The 23,143-nt window shown below is 32.6% G+C and overlaps 2 protein-coding genes across 10 annotated transcripts in view; both read left to right on the top strand.

Moving 5' to 3' along the window:
• Nucleotides 1-18,947, top strand: part of LOC124955770 (tyrosine-protein kinase transmembrane receptor Ror) — a 192,780-nt gene extending 173,833 nt beyond the window's left edge. For 5 of the 8 annotated variants that reach the window (XM_047510668.1, XM_047510669.1, XM_047510670.1 and 2 more), the window contains 10 exons: nucleotides 12,229-12,322; nucleotides 13,098-13,362; nucleotides 13,468-13,592; nucleotides 13,672-14,225; nucleotides 14,300-14,536; nucleotides 14,620-14,753; nucleotides 14,821-15,037; nucleotides 15,152-15,493; nucleotides 15,589-15,857; nucleotides 15,946-18,947. In XM_047510668.1, coding sequence (XP_047366624.1) covers nucleotides 12,229-12,322; nucleotides 13,098-13,362; nucleotides 13,468-13,592; nucleotides 13,672-14,225; nucleotides 14,300-14,536; nucleotides 14,620-14,753; nucleotides 14,821-15,037; nucleotides 15,152-15,493; nucleotides 15,589-15,857; nucleotides 15,946-16,656 — 2,948 coding nt within the window. In that variant the 3' untranslated portion in view covers nucleotides 16,657-18,947. Of the gene's footprint in view, nucleotides 1-9,625; nucleotides 9,670-12,228; nucleotides 12,323-12,464; nucleotides 12,760-12,857; nucleotides 12,877-13,097; nucleotides 13,363-13,467; nucleotides 13,593-13,671; nucleotides 14,226-14,299; nucleotides 14,537-14,619; nucleotides 14,754-14,820; nucleotides 15,038-15,151; nucleotides 15,494-15,588; nucleotides 15,858-15,945 lie in introns of those variants that run through there. The other 3 variants (XM_047510673.1, XM_047510672.1, XM_047510676.1) reach the window with 3 other exon arrangements.
• Nucleotides 18,948-19,189: 242 nt separating this feature from the next.
• On the top strand, nucleotides 19,190-22,508 carry LOC124955774 (glutamate receptor ionotropic, kainate glr-3-like). 2 transcript variants are annotated; one of them, XM_047510686.1, is made up of 7 exons: nucleotides 19,190-19,741; nucleotides 20,111-20,205; nucleotides 20,342-20,515; nucleotides 20,711-20,937; nucleotides 21,349-21,566; nucleotides 21,696-21,949; nucleotides 22,052-22,508. In XM_047510686.1, the coding sequence occupies exons 1-7, from the start codon at nucleotides 19,520-19,522 to the stop codon at nucleotides 22,314-22,316; spliced, it is 1,455 nt and encodes a 484-aa protein (XP_047366642.1). In that variant the 5' UTR covers nucleotides 19,190-19,519; the 3' UTR covers nucleotides 22,317-22,508. The 2 variants fall into 2 exon arrangements, with proteins under 2 accessions (XP_047366642.1, XP_047366643.1); XM_047510687.1 differs by lacking the exon at nucleotides 20,342-20,515.
• The last annotated feature ends 635 nt before the right edge of the window (nucleotides 22,509-23,143 follow it).

The raw sequence follows: 23,143 nt of genomic DNA on the forward strand, positions 1-23,143 counted from the left end.
CCAAGCGAGATATGTAATTACACGCTCTCCAAGGAAACGCTCGTTTTCACACACGCACACATTATACGTATACGCACATTGCACCTTTAATTATGTAATTACACCCGCGTATCTTCCTCCAACGACAGTAATAGCAAGATCCTCTCTTTTCCTTTTCAAAGAATTGAGAGAAAATGAGAGAGAAAATGAAATATATAGATAGACAGATAGAGAGAGAGAGAGAGAGAGATTGAATCTTTCAGAAAAGTTTCCTCGTTCTTCAAGATTCTCGGTTCAATTAAAAACTTTTCGAGAGCCGTACTACGAAATAACGTAAACTCTTCTTCGTTAACGATCTAGATAGATAATAAATCCTAACAGAGAGAATCGCTTTAAATCTTTATCGTTGGGGTGAGGGGTGAGAGTTGAGTGGTGGTGGTGGTGGTGGTGGTGGAAGCGTGGAAGGAGGGAGAAAGGTGAGGAGAGAAGATAGGAAAGAGTTTTACCTTATAATCCATTAAAACCATTGACGTAATGTCATCCGAATCAATGATTATTGTTAGTATTATTGCTTGATATTTCTCTCTCTCTCTCTCTCTCTCTTTATTAGGACTTTCGATTCAATGAATAAATCCCTTTTTCGATTTCCTTACGATAACGTCTTAATGGAAAGATTTCGTGAGACGAGAATCTTCGCGTTTTAATGATCGAGTTCTCGTTAATTGTTTAATAATATCGAACGAATTAATTTCGAGGAGAACTTTTTAGTTTCTTTTTTCTTTTTTTTTTTTTTTTCTTTTTTTTTTATTCATCCTCCTACCTGCCCTGCCCCCTCTGTCTCGCACTCTCGCTCTCCTCCCACTCTTGTAGACTTATCAACGCCTAAGGATTTTATTCTCTGATCTACGTTATCTTCATCCCCTTTTTCTTTCTCTTTACTTTATCCTTACCATACTTCTTTCTCTTTTCTCCGACACGCTCACACGTATATACAAAAAGAGAGAGAAAGAGAGAGAGAGAGATCCACAGAGCCTTTTCCACTCTCATTCCCTTAGATACCTTCTACCTGCCTCGGGCAACTCTTTCGACGATAACCTCAACGTGATTTCGTTTCCCCGCTCTAAACAGCTGACGTTTTCGCGCGAATCTCGACCACCTCTTATCTTATCTGCTTATCCGAAACTCCTATATTTTCTTTAAGGTCAAGAAAAAGAAGAGAGAGAGAGAGAGAGAGAGAGAGAGAGAGAGAGAAAGAAAAAGAAAAAAAGAAGCGGGAGAACAAAAGGAAGAAGAAAGAAAAGCAAAAAAAAAAAAAAGAAAAGAAAAAGAAAAACACACCTTGCGAAGTTTAAAAAGCAATTTTTAAAGGGAGAAAAAGGAAGGATGCGAAGAGGGGAGACTAGAAAAAATTTCAAAATTACCTCTACCACTATTAACTCACATTCTCTTCGTCTCCTTCCTCTCGGTCAACTCCAACCCTCTCCCATCAAATACTCGTTGATTTGGGAAAAAAAAAATCGAAGATTCCCCGTTGAATCTTGAATTATAACTAGTTCAATGGATTTAGAAAAGACACGTGCGCGCGCGTGAGAGAAAGAGAGAGAGAGAAAGGGTGATAAATAAAAAGAGAAACAGATAGATAAAGAGAGAGAGAAAGAGAATAGGGAGAGTAGAGAAAGAAGATCCGACATCGTCGTTCTCGTACTATTCGTCGTCTGTAAGCGATGAAGATTCATGCGAGATTACACGAAATGCGGATTGTTGGAGTCCTTTAATCCCAGCTTTTAGAGGGACCACGCTTGTTATCCTAGGATCTATGTACGAGCATACAGTATCCGTATAACACCAACGACTATACTCTCTCTCTCTCTCTCTCTCTCTCTCTCTCTTTCTCATCCATCGAGCTCTCTAGGCACTCTATCTAAGCACTCGTCTCCGCACATATATACATACAAGTACATATGTATATGTATATACACGTATATATAAATCGCAGGGCCATACACAAAAGTGATACGTGCCTTTGCGGTACTACTCTCAAAGACCGGAAAAAGCGTGATTCTCTTAGCGATTCTCCCTCCTGATAATACACCTCTCTCTATCTCTCTCTCTTATCTTCCTCCATTCACAACTATAAACTACATACACGTGCGTTTTATAACACACGTACAACCTACGTTCTCTATATCGTATCCCGTGTATCTATGTAAACCGTATAGTCGTTGAATATAAATAAAGAAATGTTAAATATTACAGATAATTGTAATGAATTTTTCGAAATTTGAATTTAAATAAAATAAAATAAAATAAGAAATTGTAAAATCTATATTAAATGCATCTTTAATGTCATAGATCAAACGTAGACAAGTATGTACGTACAAATTTAAAAGAATCCAAACGATTGTCGATTAAATTTGACGTTTACGTTCATCGAAATATCGATTTTGATCGGACATATTGATGTTGTCCTATCTCGAATAGACAGGAAAGAGAAGAGAGAGAGAGAGATAGAGAGAAAGAGAGGGATACGTCATCCTTTACAGCTTGTCCATCGTGGTCCATTAGAACAGAAACTCTTCAAAGAGAGATAGAGAGAAAGAGAGAGATAAAAAGAGAGAAAGAGAGACAGAGACGAGTATACAAGTGTATACATATACATACACATAACATAAAACGAGAGATAAAGACAGAAAGAGAGAGAGAGAGAAAGAGAGAGAGAGAGAGAGAGAGAGAAAGTGAGAGAACGGATACGGTGCGATCGCAAAACCAACGGAAAGAGGTGGGGATAGCCATAGGTCCGGTGGTTTTCGAAAGTGGGAAAACGGATAAATTGGGAATGGCGTGGTTGAGTTGGGCTGGGTTGAGTTGAGTTAGGTTGGGTTGGGTTCGTTGGTTGGTTGGTTGGTTGGTTGGTAGGTAGTACGGCCTCTCGGCATCGACATTTCGGGATAATCCCAGGGCCACGCAACGGCCCGTGGAAACGCTCACGCATCCATGGACGATAGTAAATCGTTCGACTGTGTAAACTATGCAACCGAGCACCAGTCATGTATTTATTAAACATGGCCACTACCTCTCTCTCACCGACAAACCTTCTACCGGACATCGCTTATACTCATCCTCTTTTCGTTGCCCGGGGACCATCTCACCCCTTACCTCTACTTCTCTCTCTCTCCCTCTCCCTTTTGTCTCTTCTTTTTTATTCTTTCTGTATTAAGCTAGTGCCTTCTAACCATGGATGTATGTACTTATACTTCCCATAGAACCGTATGTATTTATATACATTCTCTTTTTATATATATACTATCTATATCGTATTTATACCATATATATGTTTGTATATATATATATATATGTTTGTATGTATGTGTGTATGTATATATAGAGATTTTTATCAACTCTCACGCGATGTGCTAGTTAAATAACGCCTTTATCTTCATTGATTAAATGTTTCAACGTTCTCATTTACTCTTCTTCATTTGATAAGTATTTATTTGATTACGTATATATATATATATATACATATGTGTGTATGTGTTTGTGTGTATGTGTATTGATAGAATATCCATTTATCATGTTCATCACGGGTAAATCGATTTTATCTCTATATACGTTATTTTAATTAGACGGCATATCCTATTCTTTAATGCAAAACGTCAATTAAATTAAATAAAGACACTTTAAACATATCGAGTTACTAATAACGCGTTCACGTCATTGTCTCATTAATTAGCTACAACCCGTCGGTAATCCGATATAACGCTATATATATATATATATATTCTCGTATCGATCACGATCACAATCACGATCATGATAACGATAAGGAACGTCGATTAGACCGAAGTGTTATAATCAACCTCCTTCTTCCTCCCTATCAACCACCTCCCGAATTCACGACCACTCCCACTTTAATAAATTAAATTTCTCAAGTAATGTTAGGCTTTAACACCATCTCCTTTCCTCCCTTTCTTTTTTCCTTCTCCTTTCATGAAAAATCTACTTACGCAATACCACCCTCCACCTCCAATTTGTGTTATTATTCCCGATAATTGCCATTAGATTTGTCGTCGTTCTTGTCAAGAGAGAACGCTACTTAACGTTTACGTAAAATCAAGCTACAAAGCGATTTAAATCCTTTATCACGTAACCTAATCTATTACACGTCGCTATACGCTAACGCTAGCGATTGCTCGTTGAATTTTCGCGATAATTTTCTGTCCGTAAAAGAGAGAGAGAGAGAGAGAGAGAGAGAGAGAGAGAGAGAGAGAGAGAGAGAGAGAGAGAGAGAAAGAGAGAAAATACACAAGCTTGCTTTGTGCACGTATATTTGGACAGGGAAAATTTGTACGGTACATACATAATCAAATTTTATGCCTCGGACAACTTTTTGCATACGTCATTAAGCACGAATGTTAAAATAAAGAAACAAATGTTACTCACTATCGCGCAGATCAGCATCGATTGACTTTTACAATCATCATCGGACGTGGTTACGACGTATGTACATTAAATGACACGCTGATATATTACTTCGAAAGAAAAAATATATAGAGGGTGATTAAAAAAAAAAAAAAAAAAAAAAAAAGCGGATCCAATGTTTCAAGGGCTTATATTTTTTTTTTGTTACTCACTCGAGATGAGTGTAAAAAATATCTAATTAACGTGGAGTGTTGTAATAATCAATCAATAATATATATGTATAATATTAAAATAAAGTATAAAAATAAAATATAAAATTTAAAATATAAAATCTTAATGGATATCGCGTAATGCGATATCAATGGATCGATAAATTCAAATCGAGCCACAATTAATTGGTGACCGCAAAATCGTCGAAATTCCGTGTTATCGAATTTCGTGCCGAAAGATCTCTCTTCTCACTCCACTCCATACATCATTGGAATAAGGTTTCCACCATATATATAAAGAAATTGAATATCCAAAAATTCTAATTGGTCAACATGAATTTAATCATTTTAATTTTTCAGTATATATCAAATCGGTCAATAAACAATTTATAAATTTTTTCTTTTTTTCATTTACATAATCAAAAAAAAGCTCTTACACTGATTTTTCAAAAGTCAATTTCTTTCTTTCTTTTTCTATTTCTTTTTTCTTTTTTCAGATCGCAAAAAAAATTCCTAGACTCGTTTTACGTTGGAAAATGGAGGATAAAGGGGGAATAGGAGAAGGTGAAGGGGATAAAGAAGAAAAAAAAAAAGAGAGAGAGAGAGAGAGAGAGAGAGAGAGAAGGAAAAAAAATTAGCCTAAATAGTGGTCTCGTAAAAGACTAATCGATTTCTCTCAAATCATCCAATTATTAGATTCTTGACTCAGCCGGTATCAAAAAAGAAGGAAAAAAGAAGAAAAAAAAGACTCCGTACATTAATTTACTTATTGGCCGACCCTTCTGCTTTTTCTTTTTATTCTTTATGACGTCAGAACCAGCAGACGTCGACGTAATATATAAAATTTTCTCGACAATCAACGTATTAAAAAGGAGCAAGCCTTTCAGGGAACGATTTAATTAGCATAAATTTTGCATAAAACGGTTAGAACGATAGAAGAAAAAAAATTTTTTTTTTTTCAAAGTACTCTTAACCAAGGAAAATCTAGTAGTTTGCGAGTTAGTTCTCTCGCTTTCTCTCGTTCTCTCTAATCGTTCTTTCAACGACGAAAAATACGCTTGGCGAGTGTAATAACAATAAAAAGGAGGATATCTTCGCGGTGGGTAGAGAATCGGATTAGCCGTAGTTGGATGCTACGATATTGGGAGAGAGAGAGAGAGAGAGAGAAAGGAGAGACAACGTGAGAATTATCTTAAAATTTCGGCGTACCGTGCATTTTTCAAGGAGCTCGTTTGGCTCGCTGGTTGGAGACTTGAAACCGTTAGAGAAGGAGAAAAAGAGGAGGACCGCTTTCTAATGGCCAGTCTGACAGGGATGCGAGCCGTGAAAAATAATCCTGGGCGCATATTAAGGTGGATTATGGTTTAAATTCGCGTTTCGTCCGAAGAGTGAGAAAGAAAGAAAAAAAAAAAAGAAAGAAAGAAAGAAAGAGAAAAAGTTTTTCTTTTCTTTAATATTATTCTACGGTCACCTTTACCGAGGTCTAATCTCCATTAGGAGAATTACATAAAATTATAATAATGCCAAGAGACACACCCATTACCCATTTTAGTTTTCTTTATAACGCCATAAACGTACAATCAAATTATTTTCGATTTCATTGAAAAATAACATTAATTAAATATTATACGTACTATTACGTGGCATAGATCTCATTGTGATCTTATTATTTATCAATCGTTCGATTTTTATATTTAAAAATAAATATATCAGATCTAACATATATATTTATATATAACGTAACGTTTGATTATGTACGTAAATCCTATTGTTCGATAGTTGGATTAAAGGTTGAAGTTGACAGAGAAGTAACATCATGCACCGATACAGATACACATGTGTACACACACACACACACACACACACACACACATATACGTATTATACATGGTCTAGACAAAGTTCTAAGTGTGGGGCTATCTCTTGGTAGCCTCTTCTTCATCTCTCTTGGCTTCACTTCGTTCTCTGGCTCGTCCAGCGGGAGGCAAATCACGTACACGGTCCGTCTCTCTCTCTCCCTCCCTCTCTCTCTCACTCTCACTCTCTCTACGTGGGGGAGGGCACACTACTGAATTGAATTTCGGACAACACTTACCAGGCCGAGTTCATGAATAATGCATTTAGCCGTACTGCGACCGGTGCTGTCGTTCACGGAAAAGTGTTGACCCCTTTGACCAAGATGGATGGGACATCCGTTGATTATCAAAGACAAATCTTCTCTCTCTTTCTCTCCCTTTCTCTCTCTTACTCTCTCTTTCTATCTATCTATATCTATCTATCTATCTATCTATCTATCTATCTATCTATCTATCTATCTCTTTCTCTTTCACTGTCACTTTCTTGCTACCGACTGTCCTCTTTCTCTCTCTCTCTCTATACATATATATATTTCTCTTTAAAAGGACGACTCGTAACGTATGCACGAGACAGAGGCATTTCAGGGTGGCATGTTCCCCTTGCAACCATTTCTCCGGTAATTTGCCATAGATAGATAGATAGAGAGAGAGAGAAAGAGAGAACAGGAGAAGATGGCTTCGAACGCGATTACGATCTTACAGAATCGCATGGATTTACATTCGAGATAATTTCGTATGGATATATATATATTTCGAGATTCGAAACTGAAGGAATAGTTTTGAATGAAAAATTTCTCTAACTTATTAAAGGATTGATTAATATACAAATTTAATATTGAAATTTAATTCTAATGCAAAAGAGTTCACATTTAAGAAATATTATTCTAATAATATTATTATATGGATATATTCTATATATCTTTTCTTTTCTTTTTTTTTTTCTTTTTTTATTTCTTTCTTTCTTTCTCGCACGTTGACTCACGTGATAATGGAAAACCACGCTATACGAGCTGTAATACATAAGGCGGAATACAGTTGCGTTACATTTCATTGGACGACATTAGGCTAGATTACATTACCTCTTCTTGTAATGTCACAACCAAGCGTTAGGGGCTTCTTAAGTTTAATGGCTTATTTTATCATCCTACCTACTTAAACGCTTATCTACCTTTTCTAAGAACCTGCTGGGCTTTTCGCATTTTTATATTGCACTCTTGTAATGGTGGATATATACATAGACACAGAGAGAGAAAGAGAGAGAAAGACACAAAGACGGAGCATACACACAAGGATACATTATTACGAAGCTTCATCGTTTTTATCGTTTCTATTACTCAAAGCTAAAACGTTCTCATATATACTTGTATATATATATATATATTTGTTGTTGTTGTTGTTGTTGTTGTCATCTTTTTCATCCCGACGTAAAGTCGTTGACCATTCATGTCATATATTGAGCTCGTTATTACGTTGAAGAAAATATTTCGCTGACGTTCCTAAAGAAAGTACAATAAGTTTTCTTGAAGATTGGACGCATTGGGTGACTTTGAAGGATTATATGTATCAAAAGAGAAAAATAGAGATGAAAATTATTAATATTAAAAATGAATAAGTAAACGGGATCGTTTTATTAATAATTCTGCAAGAATAAATTAAATTAGCGATTAGAGATATACTAATGTGATCGATTGAGAAAGAGAGAAAAAGAGAGAAAGGAAGAAAGAGAAAGAGGGAGAAAGAAAAAGTGTGGGTAGAAAGAGAGTACAACTCGAGCATAGAAAAAAGTGGAGGTTGGTAGAGGTAACGGAGGGGGAGGTTATTAATGACTACGACTTTGCTTATCTTTTCCACTTCCTGTTTGCGATACATAATGCCGTGGATCGACTACGTGGTGTGTCGTTCGCACGAGGCGACGTGCGACGTAACGATGCCAGGATGCATCTCGTATCTCGTTCGACCACAAATACACAGACATAGACACTAACACAGTTACAAAGAAAGAAACACTTGTATAGCTGGGTGGTACTTACGTGTGCCCTGAAAATTTATCATCGGAAATGAACGAAGGAGCAACGAAAGAGAGAAAATCTCGCCGTTCTTCGTATAGACGAGAAAGGAGAAGGAGATAGAGAAAGAGAAAGAGGAACACAACAAAATTTACTACGGAGAGATTAAAAAAAAATAAATAAAAATAAAGTAAAAGAGATTGAAAGAGAGAGAGAGAGAGAGAAAAGATCTTTTGCGAGAATCGTTGCTAAAAAAATAACAATAAATGTTATCTAAAAAATATATATAAATATATATATATATGTATATATAAACAAATAAACAAAATCGTAATCGTATCGTAAATACGTAATATATATTATAATATACTTTTATAAAATAATTTTATATACATATATATGAAAAAAAAAATCGTAAATACATAATTAACATCGAAGATTTTAATTTTCTTTAGCATATCGTTTTACACTTTACATTGAATTGTTTTATTTTATTCTTTTTTCTTTTTTTAGATTAAACTTTGTTCATTCAATCCGAACCATCTTCTATATTCCGTGAAATATTATAAATGACTGTCAATAAATGAAAAATTAATGAGAAATTGAAATATAATATTATTTTGCGTTACGTTTCCCATGCATTTCTCGTTTGACAATTTTGCAATTGAAATTTCGAAATTAACATTTGCATTCGTTATTTTTATTTATTCAACCCTTATTATTTATCCGTATAATTTATTCGTATTTATCTGTATGAGCTTATAAAACAAATAATGATATCGATTAAAATAAATGATATCGATTAAAAAGTTATTGAATGGTGTCAATTAAAATCGATATGGAAAAAATTTGTGCAAAAAACGACTGTATTAACTTTATTAATATTACTTTTTTATTTATTATTATTATTATTTTTTCTTTATTTCTTTATTATTAGTACTCTATTTTGGAGTAACAAACGTATGCGTTACGTACGTAGATTTTATAAGGGGGTCGCTATACAATACATACATACATACATACATACATACATACATACATACATACATACATATATATATATTTCTCTCTCTCTCTCTCTCTCTCCCTCTGTCTGAAGCCCTCGAACATTCGATGTAAGCAGGGATTGAGACGAATTCAGCGAGGCGTGACAAAGTGCCCCTTCGATCAACCGATCGTGAGATATCGCGAGACAAGGTACGTTACGAGAGGGAGATCCGATCTCTCATTCCCTATCTCTCTCTCTCTCTCTCTCTCTCTCTCTCTCTCTCTCCTCTACTACTACTACTACTATTACTACCACTACTCGCTTCCACCCACGCTCTTCCATTCGCATACATACATATATACATATTATTTAGGTATAAGCCATACGGTGAACGGTGCACACGATCGAACGAGATCTGCTCGATCTCTCGTTTTTCTTCCTTCCTTCCTTCCTTCCTTTCTCTTTCTCTTTTTTTTTTTTCTTTTTTCGGTGAAAGAGTTAGAGACGCAAAAAAGAAAAAGCAAAGAAAAAACAAAAATTGGGAAAAGCAAAAGGTGAACAACAGATTTTACGGATTTCTCTCTCTCTCTCTCTCTCTCCCCCTCTCTCTCTCTCTCTCTCTCTTTTTCTCTATCTCTGTCTCTATCTCGTTTAGTAGAATTTCATTTTCTATTTCGATTTTCCAGGATTTTCATTGCTCCTATATTCTTTTCTTTCTTTTCCTTTCTTCCCTCTACGACAATACTCCCTCGTCCCCGTGCACGACTTTCTCCTACTTTTATTCGATTATAGTTGGGGAAGGAGGGAGATGAGTAGACTATGGTCTACGGAGAGTGAGTGGAATTGTCAATGGGTACGAAAAAAATTGAGTAAACTGTGAGGGTTCATTGGTCGGTTGGTTGGTTGGTTGGTTGGTTGGTGGTGATGTTGGCACGTTACGCCATTTTTACGTCATGCCTTTCAACGTTAATACTGAGTGACGTTTGAAACGATTCTACGATACTCTTATAGACTTTTGATATGTAGTTGGATATAAAACTGATCGAAGAGGGCGAAAGGGGAATGGCTGGTATGGAAGCGATGACAGGGATAGAGGGCGATCGGCAAGGAGGTCCGACCATTTTCAATGGGTATCATAATAGACGAATTTTCGTACAAGAAGGAACGACATCAAACGGCTTCCTTAGCCCTCTTCCTCTCTTCCTCTCTCTCTCTCTCTCTCTCTCTCTCTCTCTCTTTCTCTTTCTATTCGATCCCTTTTTAGAGTTTCATCGAAAAGAGAAAGCAATTTTGTACGGTAATCGTTTGGGTTTATATTATAGTGGAATTGGTTTTTAGGGAGACACCCTATATGTATTTACATATATATATATATATATATATGTACGTGTATATTTGTCCTTAGTGTCAAGTTCTACGTTACTCAATATTTCTTTCTCATTCTAATCTTTAATTTTACCATATCCTTCTATCTTTGTTCTCTTTCTCACGCAAAATCAGAAAATATCTTATCCGTAAATAACACTGTAGTATCACAAAAGCAAATAATATCAGAAATTTGAATCTACCCTCGAACGAACCATCACCAAATCCCTAGATGGGGAAAAAAGAAAAGGCGATGAGAAGAGTGTGAGGGTGGGTTACGGGTGGGTGGCAAGTTTGAAGGGAACAACTATTTCTTCTGTACCGTTATACGACGCCTACGATGGTGAATCATGTTACCTAAGAGTAAATAACTGAAAGCGCGTGCCTTAGTGAAACTTTTGTAGACTAAGCAAAGTACGTAAATAACTTAACATGTTTTTGAAAGTAAACCTTTCGAGCAAATAGATCTCTCTCTCTCTCTCTCTCTCTCTCTCTCTCTCTTTCTTTCTTTTTCTCTTTGGTATGTGCGAAAGAATAAAAAAAAAAAAAGAAAAAAGAAAAAGAAAGAGCAAGGAAGAAGAGATGTGTAATGATGTATAGAACAGCCAAAAAAAAAAGAAAGAGTGACTTTCATTATACTTAAAAACTATGGATGTATAAAAGGAACATTACATTAGGACATCATCAGTTTCATGGTTGAATATTCATATATTTGTTTTCTTATTCTTTTTTCCTCTTTTGTTTTATTTTATACGAAGACGATGATGATTTTCGTCTTGTAACTTATAAACAAAAGTAAAGGTAACTGTATATAAAAAGTAAGAGCTAGGGAAAAGGAGAGAGAGAGAAAGAGAGAGAGAGAGAGGACGAGCAAAGTATATCGTGGTAAGATGATATTACACTTAAATTGAGTCTTGGAAGATGATACGAAACGTCGTGCTTTGAAGTTTTCGCCTTCATCTTGCTTCTACCCATCATAAATGTACTTCCCTTATCATCATCCCCTTTTCTTTTTGACGGCCAGCCAGTAAATGAGTATTCCGAACTACTTTCATATATTATATATATTTCTATATATATATATATATATATATATATATATATATATATATATACACATATATATATATCGTGTTTTATCGTGAAATACGTTTGGATGGAACAAGTTTAGAAATCTTTTGGTAATCGTAAAATATGTATATATACATAATTAATAAACGTGACGTGCATATTACGTAAAAAAAGCAAAAAGATAAATCTTTATGCTCTCTCTCTCTTCCTCTCTTTTTATCTCTCATTCGTTTCCCTTATCCTTTACTATGTTAAAATAAAAAAGAAAACAAAGTTATTTCAATTTGTAAAATTTTAACCTAAAAAATAAAGAAAAAACTTACCTTTTTCAGCTCCAGTTAGTCCCATTGTACATTCAGATAACCCAACATTGGACACCGACGAATTTTCATCCGGTTTACCCGCTGGATCTAGTTTTATCGATGGGTAATTATCACTTCTTTTTTTTTCAATATTATTGTTATTATTATTATTTCTTTTTTCATTATTTACAACACTACATACACTCGAAAAAAAGGAAGCACGATAATAAGTCATCCGTGCCTTTTGAAATTCTCGAATTGACTGTTTAAAAACAAAAAACAAAACAAAACAAAAGAATGAAGAAAAATAATTGCGCATGCGCATTTCGAAACGCGCGATAACCCTTCTATCAATGCAGAGAACACGCCGAATTCTAGTTTGCCGATGGCTTCCGCGGGTGTGGTGTTAAATAATATATACACTTGATATATTATTAATGTTTTGATAATTAAATTTACAATAATGAAGCTACTATTGTACCTAGCATTGTTAGAAAATATTTGTATTTTTGTACGAGGGTTATATATCGCCAAAAATCTTACCAACTTTTCGGAAAGAAGGTGACGCTTATGTTCTTTGTTATCGTTTATTATTTATGTATTGCTATATGAGGTTATGTGAGCATTGTATGTTAAACGTCACTTACTTTTCTTAATAATAAATTCATAAAAGACAAGGTCCTTATATTCTTCTTATTTTTCTCGTACAATATCTTCCTTTTTCTTTTACTCTCTTTCTCTCTCTCTCACACACACACACACACACACACACACTTCAAACAAGTATACATATTTTCATTCTGAAATTGGAAGTGGAGGTTAAGTCTCATGCCTTTGTTTATATTTTGTAAGGGGAATCAGTTTGAGGTAAATTCATGAATGATTGTCTTTGATTTTAGGATGGATAATACAAACAGACTGGATATCTCAGGGATTGGTATGTCAACACCACACATCTCTCATTTGGCACCCACAAATTCTTTAAATATATTATCGCCCAGTCCACAACCGACTAGTTCTCAGTCTAGCACCGTGGATTTTAGTACATTCAGTGGCCTTAAAAACGTCAATATGCAAGTACCATCAGGTATGGTAAATTTTGCTGGATTTCCAGGTATTAATGCAATACCTGGGAAGAAAGACAATCATGAAGGAACTTGTGAGGTAAATATTTATCATGTAGTAACAAATGTTAATAAAGTAAGAATACTATCTTATATGTTTTCTTTTATCTTCTTTTTCTTTTTTTTTTCTTTTTTTTTTTTACAGATCTACGTGGGTAAAACCTGTGCACAATTTGTTGGAAATCAGACCGTTTACATTTTGTATCCAATGACTCAAAAATTGCTCGAAGACAAATTGATCCAAGCTTTTGGTGTTATAAACTTTTCAAAGTAAGCATATTATTTATTAGAACTACTTCATTGGAAAGTAGTAATGATACAATTTGACATTTATGTTTTGTGATGACAGTGATTTATCTTCCAATTGTGAAAGCTACGCCAAACCATCTTTATGTTACTCAACATTTCCTATTTGTCGAAACCCACCAAATAATCCAAAACCAAAGAATAGTGAATTCTCAGAATTCAGTAGTAAATTGTTTAATCGTCTTCAGTCTAATCAAGATGAACATTTGGAGGATGGTGATGGAGAGGATATGTTAGATGATTATACAAGAACGCATGGACTTCCTAGAAAAAGAAGTCCTACGTTAGGTCCTGGTTTTGAGTTCAATCCAAGCAAAGAGAGAAAAGGAAGCAATCAGAAAATAATAAATCAAAGTTACGGAGATAGTCGTTCGTCCAATAAAAACGAAATGAATCGAAAATTACGAAGAATATGTCGGGAGGAATGTGAACTGTTGGAAAATGAATTATGTAGGACAGAATATGCGATTGCAAAAAGACATCCATTAATTGGACAAGTGCCTTTACTCGAATGCTCTGATTTACCACTTAAAGGCAGTCCAGAAGCTCAAGATTGTTTAAGCGTTGGTATATCTACAAAAAATAATGTACAAGAAAGTTAGTATTGTTAATTTTGTATTACTTTCTATACATAGAAATGAATACACATTGTTATGTATATTAATTTACAGACGATTACTGTTTTTGGGGCAATGGAGAGTCTTATCGTGGTACAGTGAAAACAAGCATTAGTGGTAGGCCTTGCTTGAAATGGTCTCATCTAATAATGCTTCACATTTCTAATTATCCCGAATTAGCTGGGCGACATTCATATTGTAGAAATCCGGCTGGTCAAGAAATACAGCCTTGGTGTTTTGTTGATGCTAATAATAGAACGCAAAAAGAATTTTGTCATATACCTAAATGTGGTAAGTTATTGTACAATCTGTTTATGTATATGTCTATTACACAATTAATTATTTTAATTATTAATTTTAATTTTATCTTACAGTTGAAAATTTGTGGATTTATGCGGTTGTTGGTTTTGTACTAATGGGAGGGTTTGTTACTATAATAATTTGTTATTGCTGTTGCTACAGAAGTAGAAAGTCCAGAAGACAAATGAATCACTTACCCTCAAATAAAGTTAGTAATAAGAATATCTTACAATCTCCAAGATTTTCTTTATCCTATGATACATTTCATATTTTAGATGTTGACTGGAATACAATGCGACAAAAACATATACGATGGAAGACGCAGTACTACACAACCTATGGAAATGAGTTCTCTTTTAGCTGGACCAGGCAACACGACTCCAGGTACAGGGACATTAAGTAGTGGTAGTAGTAGAACCTCGAATAACAGAGTACCACAATTTACCACAAATAATGTGGTATTATTGCAAGAACTTGGAGAGGGTGCTTTTGGTAAGTAAATTAAAGTTTGTAAATATATTGATTTGATAAATGCTTGCTTTCTTATTTATTATTTATGAAATAATTTCTTTTCTTTTTCTTTTTATCTATACACTTTTAAAACAGGAAAAGTATATAAAGGAGAACTGCAGACTGGCAATAAATGTGAACCACCTATATATGTCGCCGTAAAGACATTAAAAGAGAATGCAAGTCCAAAAACACAGAGTGATTTTAAAAGAGAAGTCGATCTAATGACGGACCTTCGACATCCAAATATAATCTGTTTGTTAGGTGTTATATTGAAAGGTGAACCAATGTGTATGCTGTTCGAATATATGACACAGGGGGATTTGCACGAATTTTTAATCTGTCATTCGCCAAGATCAGATGTTCCATTGAACAATGTAACTGGAAAGATATTGGAGCAACCAGAATTTCTTCATATCGCATTGCAAATAGCATCCGGTTGGTTTCAAATTAATTTCAATCCATGGAATTCAAATACCCAATCGATTGATATACATTTGATAATTTCTCTTTAATCGAACTTATTTATATAGGCATGGAATATTTGGCGAGCCATCACTATGTCCATCGTGATTTAGCTGCTAGAAATTGTCTAGTAGGAGACAATCTCACCGTGAAAATCTCCGATTTCGGATTGTCACGTGATATTTATAGCAGTGACTATTACAGAGTTCAATCTAAAAGCTTATTGCCAGTACGATGGATGCCACCGGAATCGATTTTGTATGGTAAATTTACTACGGAATCGGACGTTTGGAGTTTCGGCGTTGTACTATGGGAAATTTATAGTTACGGTTTGCAGGTTAGGAAACACACAGTTCATTAACGTTTCTTTTTAATAATCTTTAACAACAATGACATTCTTTTCAATCGTTACCATTTATTAACAGCCATATTACGGATATAACAATCAAGAGGTAATCGACATGATACGTTCTCGTCAATTATTACCATGCCCAGAGGATTGTCCAACGATGATATATAGTTTGATGATAGAATGTTGGCACGAGGTAGCCAATCGAAGGCCACAATTTCCAGAGATTCATCATCGCCTACACAATTGGTATATGAATCAAACTTATTTGAGCGACTTTTGCAATGAATCGATTACGAGTTATTCGGGGAGCAGTCACAAGAGTACCAATAAGACAAATTCAACGCAACTCTCAGCTCCTATATACAAAGCCGCTGATCAAAAGGAACAATTGTTTAAGACCAATATGGATTCATTGGTATGCAATTTAAATGATCACAATAATGCATTGAAGTTGCACCAACAACAAAACTTTTCAAATCCGGAATCCATCGTCGAGCAAAGAACTGCTTCTATTTTTAACGATCACAGTAATACACCTAACAAGACTGTTAATTATCAATCGCAAACTAATAATGTTAATTTAAACGATTACGATGATAACAAACAGTGTTGCTCGCCGAAATTGAGCGGTGCGAAAAAAGTTTTACCATCAGTTCCTCAACCGATAATAGGTAAAACGACAAATGCGTCGAATGGCACGAGACCAATGCAAAATGGTGCACAATTAGTCGTCAGGTTACCAGATCCGAGTAAAGTAACTACCGAAACCAGGGTATCTAAGTGAAAGAGGAAAGAAGAAAAAACGTAAACAAACAAAATCGATGATCCTAAAGGACATTACGAAAGGAAACATTTATTATTCTAACGCATTTAAGCGTTTTCACGATTGATGTGAAATCGCGTTTCGAAATAAGTCCACGTTTTTATCGTAATATATATGTGTATATATATATATATATATATACATATATATATATATACATACGTGATCTTTTTATGAATTATATTTACTTAGCTCGGATAGGATGACTCGTTCTTTTTTTTTTATCGTCATCTTTTTTCTACGAACGAAATAAAAACGTTTTCTATACGCGTTTAAGCCCCCATATGCTCTCAACTTCCCCCATCCAGTAACTCTATTCAAAAGAAATATTTCATATTAAGTTACCCCTCCGACCGCGGATGATTTTAATATATATATATATATATATTTTTTTTTTTTTTTTATTTGTAAAAAACATCATGGGTGAATTTTATATATTTTCTGTAGGTTTATATATATATATATATATATATCTGTGCGTGCATCTGTATGTGTGTGTGCGTGTGTGTATGTATCCGCGTGTGTGTATATGTGTGATAAGCATTTCATAAAAGCAATATTATTTAGAAGCATAACTGATGAAATAACGTATCTCTATATATCTCAAATACATGAAATAAAATGTATTAATTGAAATATTATACAAATTCAATACTAGGGGATTAATAGGCCTCGCTAAAAAAAATTCAAATTTTAATGTAAAATAATTTAAAAAAAAAAAAAAGAAAAGAGAGAATTTTGTTTGTTAATCCGCGAAGGGAGGGGTATATATTAAGTATAAACGTCAATGAACGTGAAATGAATGATAATGTCTTTATCATTATCATAATACATCCTTTAAAAATAATCTAATGGTATTTAAATAATGAAATTATTATTTCTTCATATAATAACGATATCGTGCTTTCTTCTATTTTATAGATATGCCAAAATATTTATATCGAATTGAATATGGACTGAATCGCATCGGATAAATTAATAATCATAGCATTTGATAAAAATATCTAAGATATATGAATCTATCCTTGGATATATTTATCTCTAATAAGGATATAATTATATGAAATTTTTTTTACACCGAATTTTTCTACCTTCGATTGATCTATTTATAATATTAAAAAAAAAAGGGAGAAAAAAAGAAAAAAAAAATTGGAAAAAAAACAAAACGAAAGAAGTAAAAAAGGGAGAAAGGAAGAAGAGAAAGAAAACAAAGGCTGGTTTTATATCGTTTCCTTTTTATATTATTATTATTATTATTATTATTATTATTATTATTATTGCAATAAGAGGTTGTGAAGCGATTCGACTGTTGTATTATCACGTATGCATATGATTGTGTTTAATACGTGTTATGATATTAAGTTTTCTATAAAAAACGAAACGTACACTCACATATTTCTCGATATATATGTACATTAACTATATATATATATATATATGTGTGTGTGTATTTATATACAAACATATATATATATATATACATATACATAATTCGTTCTTTTGTATGCGTATACACATAATTAGCGTTGCTGCATTCTTCTCCTCCATAATCCTAAGAACGAAACAGATTTATATTTTAAAAAAGGTATCGTCATGGTACGTCTTAAAGCTAATCGATCGATCAAATATGATAAATGTACTGATAAAAAAAAAATGTGCTAATGAAAAAAAAAAAGAAAAAGAAAAGAAAAGAAAACAACCATAAGGAAGAGCTATTGCCCTCGTAAAATAGCGAACGATGTTAAAATTTAATGCTGTCGTTTGTGTGTATAAAAAAAAAAGAAAAAAAAAAAAGAGAAAAAAAATAAGAAAGAAAAAAGGAAAAAAAGGAAAAAAAAAAGAAAGAGAAAAAAAAAGAAAAAAAAAAAAGAAAACCCGATAATTAATGCGATTTCATACCGTGTATGTGTATAGAACGTAGAGCGAATAATAATTTTTAAAATGCTCTAAGATAAGATCTTAGAATTTGTTAGAGATCGTCTAACATAAGTGTTTCGAGCGAGAGTGTGACTGATTGATATTGTATTATACAAATTTTTTTTCTCTTTTTTTTTTTTTTCTTTTTCTAATCATTTTTCTATTACGAGAAACGTTAGAGATCGTTCCGTCAGGGTTTTAAAGAAACGAGAAAGAAAATCGAGAAAAAAAAGGAGAAAAAAGAAAATAACTATTCAATCTAATCCAATCTAATTCGATAGAATGAAAGAGAAAAAAACAAAGTGACTGCCTGGATTTTTTAAATTGTAAGGAAATATTCTGAAAAAAAAAAAAAAAAAACAAACAAAAACTGACGAGCCTCTTCGACGCGCTATTTGTAATAATAAACTGTTTTCGTACTTTTATTAGACGCGTCGAATAAGTTTTAGTCTCTAAGTTAATTTATACCTATATAAATAAATAAATTATATATATATATATATATATATATATATATATATATATATTAAGTCAAGTATAATATACAATTCATGTTTTTTATATATATATGACGTGTTTGTTATATCTATCCTTTGTGTGTGTGTGTGTGTATTTATGCATTAGACGAACATTCATTTTTCACGTAATCACGGTGGTAATAGAGGTGAAAGCATTCACCATTATCGAACGGGAATTTTTTTTTATTTATCAGACATATACAATCTTGACGTATCCCCGTTCATTAGGGTCAAAACGTGGAATAATGATTTCAGATACGGTTCAATATATTACCATACGTATATATACATATATATATATACATATATTTTTAGGTCGCCATTAGTATCTTTTATATTTTCTTATAACTGTATATTCAATAGAACTGGTTTACGAAGAACGGTCACCGATGATCGTTCTTCGAGTTTCTTTAATACTCGCGTTACTTCAATATATTTTTGATAATGGATTAGCAGCCAATGGTTTGATATGGGACAAGTATCGACAAAATTTCGTTCAATTATATTCGATACCGAGATTCGCAGCTTTAAATGAGGAGATACAAGCGAGACGACGACGATCCGAATTGTACATTTTTCATCATGAACCCATCAGAGCGGCTTACTATGAGGTTTTATTCTTTTTTTCTTTCTTTCTTTCTATTTTTTCTTTTTTCTTTTTTTCTCTTTTTTTTTTTTATATTTATACATATTTATACATATATAAAAAAATGAGCCATTGATATTGAAAGTGAGGCAAGTCTATTTTATGAAAAAAAAAAAAAGATAATTGCAGCTAATTTTTATTACGAATTAACGTAAAATTTATGTTTTCAATCAATTCGCAATAAATATCTTTTTAATATCAATATAAATTACTAAATTACTAGTAATTTATTTCTTAGTTATTTATTAGTTTTTTATTTAATTACTTAATTTTTCTTTCTTTTTTCTTTTATTTTTTTTTTTCTTCCTTTTGTTGCATATCTCTTGGATCCCAGGATCCTCACGTGGTCATGTTCTACGAAAACAACACCAAAATTCGAGGTATTTCCGGCGAAGTATGGACGCTACTAGCTGATTATTTAAATTTTACGTACGTAAACGATAATATTATATTAATATCTTAGAGTTATATTTAATCGTTAACGTGTGTTGGCGGAGAGAGAAAGAAAAAAATCGAAATTATATTAATCATCGAATTATTTTTGAATTATAATTTTTTTTCTTAGATTAATACCAGTGAAAAGCAAATCTAATACATTCGGTGAACCTTTGGAAGATGGTACCTACGACGGGGTCATGGGTATCTTTAAACGTAACGAAACTGATATCATTTTGCGAACCGGACTTTATAAGTTTCGTAAAAAAGATATGGATTATACTATTCCTATTTATCGTACCGGGTACAATTTAATTTACATTTCATTAAACTTTATTAGAATATAAAAGATCAATATAACGTTGAAAGATTTTATTCAATTTGTATGAACATTGATTTCATGACGTAAAAAATTAATTTTTCTTTTTTCTCTTTCGTGTGTTTTCATTGTTTATTCTTTTTCTTTTTTCTTTTTTTTTTTTCTATCTCGTTTTTTCAGATATAATTTGCTAATACGTCCGAAATGGCAATACGATAATATGTGGTTAATAGAAATGTTCTCGATAAATACCTGGTACTTCATTATATCCATATTCGTGATTCTCTGTCTTTTCGGTTATTTCGCACAAAAGATACCAGAAATAAATACTGAAGATAATAAAACCAAAATCAATTTCAATTTGAGCGATCACATCTTTCATACGTTCGCTATAATGTGTTCCCAAGGTAAAAATAATGTATAGGATCGATAAAATCATTCTAGATCAGAGATTCCCAAAGATTCGGTCGTATTAAAATTATATGTATGTTTATATACAAATTTATAATCGCATAAATCTTTAAATGATTAAGAAACTTAAGTTGAACAATAAATTTTGACAATAGGATTTCGTAGAAAAAAAAAAGAATTAATTCGATCAATAATAAAAAAAAAAAAAGGAGAAAAACAAAGTAAAAAACAATTTTCAAAACAATTTCGATACATCGTTCGATACATCGAGCCATTGAGAATGAATTGCGCGGGCAAATTTGAATTTTCTTTTATATTTTGGGAAACTTTGTTTTAGATAATTAATACGATAATAATAATAATAATAATAATACTTTAACGATAAAAAGTATTTACTTTTTTCTTAGGATATCTACCATCGGATTACTTCGACAAATTCAAGATACTTTCCACTTCGAAGAATATTTTTTCATGGCTAATATTTTTAACCTTTAGCTCGCATTTGATATATCGTATGACCAACAGAGAAGTGATACCACCATTCAATAATTTCGATGATTTATTAAGCAATACCAATTATATTATACTGAGTTTTCGTGGATCAATGGTACATGAATCCTTCGAGGTATAAAATTATTTTCGAATTATTCATTATGATAGAACATGTGATTAACCATAAGATGTTCTTTTTTCTTCCTTTTTTTCTGTTTTTTCTTTTTTTTTTTTTATTTTGTTATCTTTTTCATTTTTTTAGAAAAAAATGAAAATTATAATAAATAATAATCCAAAATGGAAAAATCGTATAAAGTTCATGGACAATGAAAGAGATATATATAGAACAGCGTGTAATAATAAAAACAAATATGCGATATTCGAAGTACACGATACGTTTACTGTTATAAGTAGATTCGTTTGTACATTAATGCCTATTGGTAATCTTTATTATAAAACATGGATTACATTCGGAATTCAAAAACATCTACCGTATAAGAGAACGATCGATATCGCGTAAGTTTATTATCATAAATTAAACAGTATGATTCAATTATATTAAATCATTATTTCAAATCAAATTGTTTTTCAATGAAATATATACTTCGATTCGTATAGGATCATAAAGATGCAAGAAGTTGGATTGGTTGATTGCTTGAAGGAACGCTGGTTGTTAACAAAACTCGACAATAAGGAGAACAATCGTTTCGAGAAGATCGACTTCGATCAAATTTACGTTATATTCTGTATTTTATCGATAGGATTTTTAGCAGCCATTTTGGTACTCGCCATAGAACACATCGTCTTCTTCTACGAATCGAAATTAGACGTGAAAATTGAGAAACGAGTTAGACGTAAAACAGTAAAGATATTAATTAAATAACGAAATAAATAGAATCGTGTTTATGATGATGATTTTTCGAATTTTTAAAGACGATGTAAAGAAAAAAAAAAAGAAAGGAAAAAAATTAAAAGAAAAGAAAAGCCAATAATCCAATAAATCAATGTTGAATAAGTAAATCTTGATTAAAAAAAAAAAAAAAAAAAAAAAAAAAAAAAAAAAAGAACGACCGAATCAACAATAAATAATTATATTAAATAATTAATTACCTTGTAAACTGATGATTGATTGTTTTGGCCATGATGATTGATTGTTTTTTATTCTTATGGGGGTCCTATATAAAAAAAAATATATTATCTAGGTAAACGAGATTGGATCATATAAAACGTTTTCGATAAGAGAACGTCATTTTTCGTGGCTGTTGTATTTAATTGCTTACCTTCTCTTCGGCTTTGACAATAATGATGAGGAGATGATGACGAAGAGAACGCCATTTTGAACATCGTCCGTAAACATATTAGTCTTATTCAAATAATAATAAATACCACGTAATAGTGGATAACGTGTATATTAGATAAATAATTATGTTTTCGTGTTCTAAAGTTTTTTTTAACTTTTTCGCTCGTATTGATGCTCGTTTCGTCATCATGCTTGAAAATTAGCGTGATCGTCATTGAAACGTATTAATTAATATCCGAATATCCGTAATTTATGTAATAACGCGGATTTGATTGAATTTATTCATAATAACGAAATATGATTGTCCGACATCGCTACGTTACGTTAAAATAATTTCATTCGAATCAACGATGTTAAATGAAACAATGCTTTTTAGCTTTATTATACTTGTCGCTTTATACCCTTCGCGT

The sequence above is a fragment of the Vespa velutina genome, chromosome 19, assembly GCF_912470025.1.
Source record: "Vespa velutina chromosome 19, iVesVel2.1, whole genome shotgun sequence".
Lineage (NCBI taxonomy): Eukaryota > Metazoa > Arthropoda > Insecta > Hymenoptera > Vespidae > Vespa > Vespa velutina.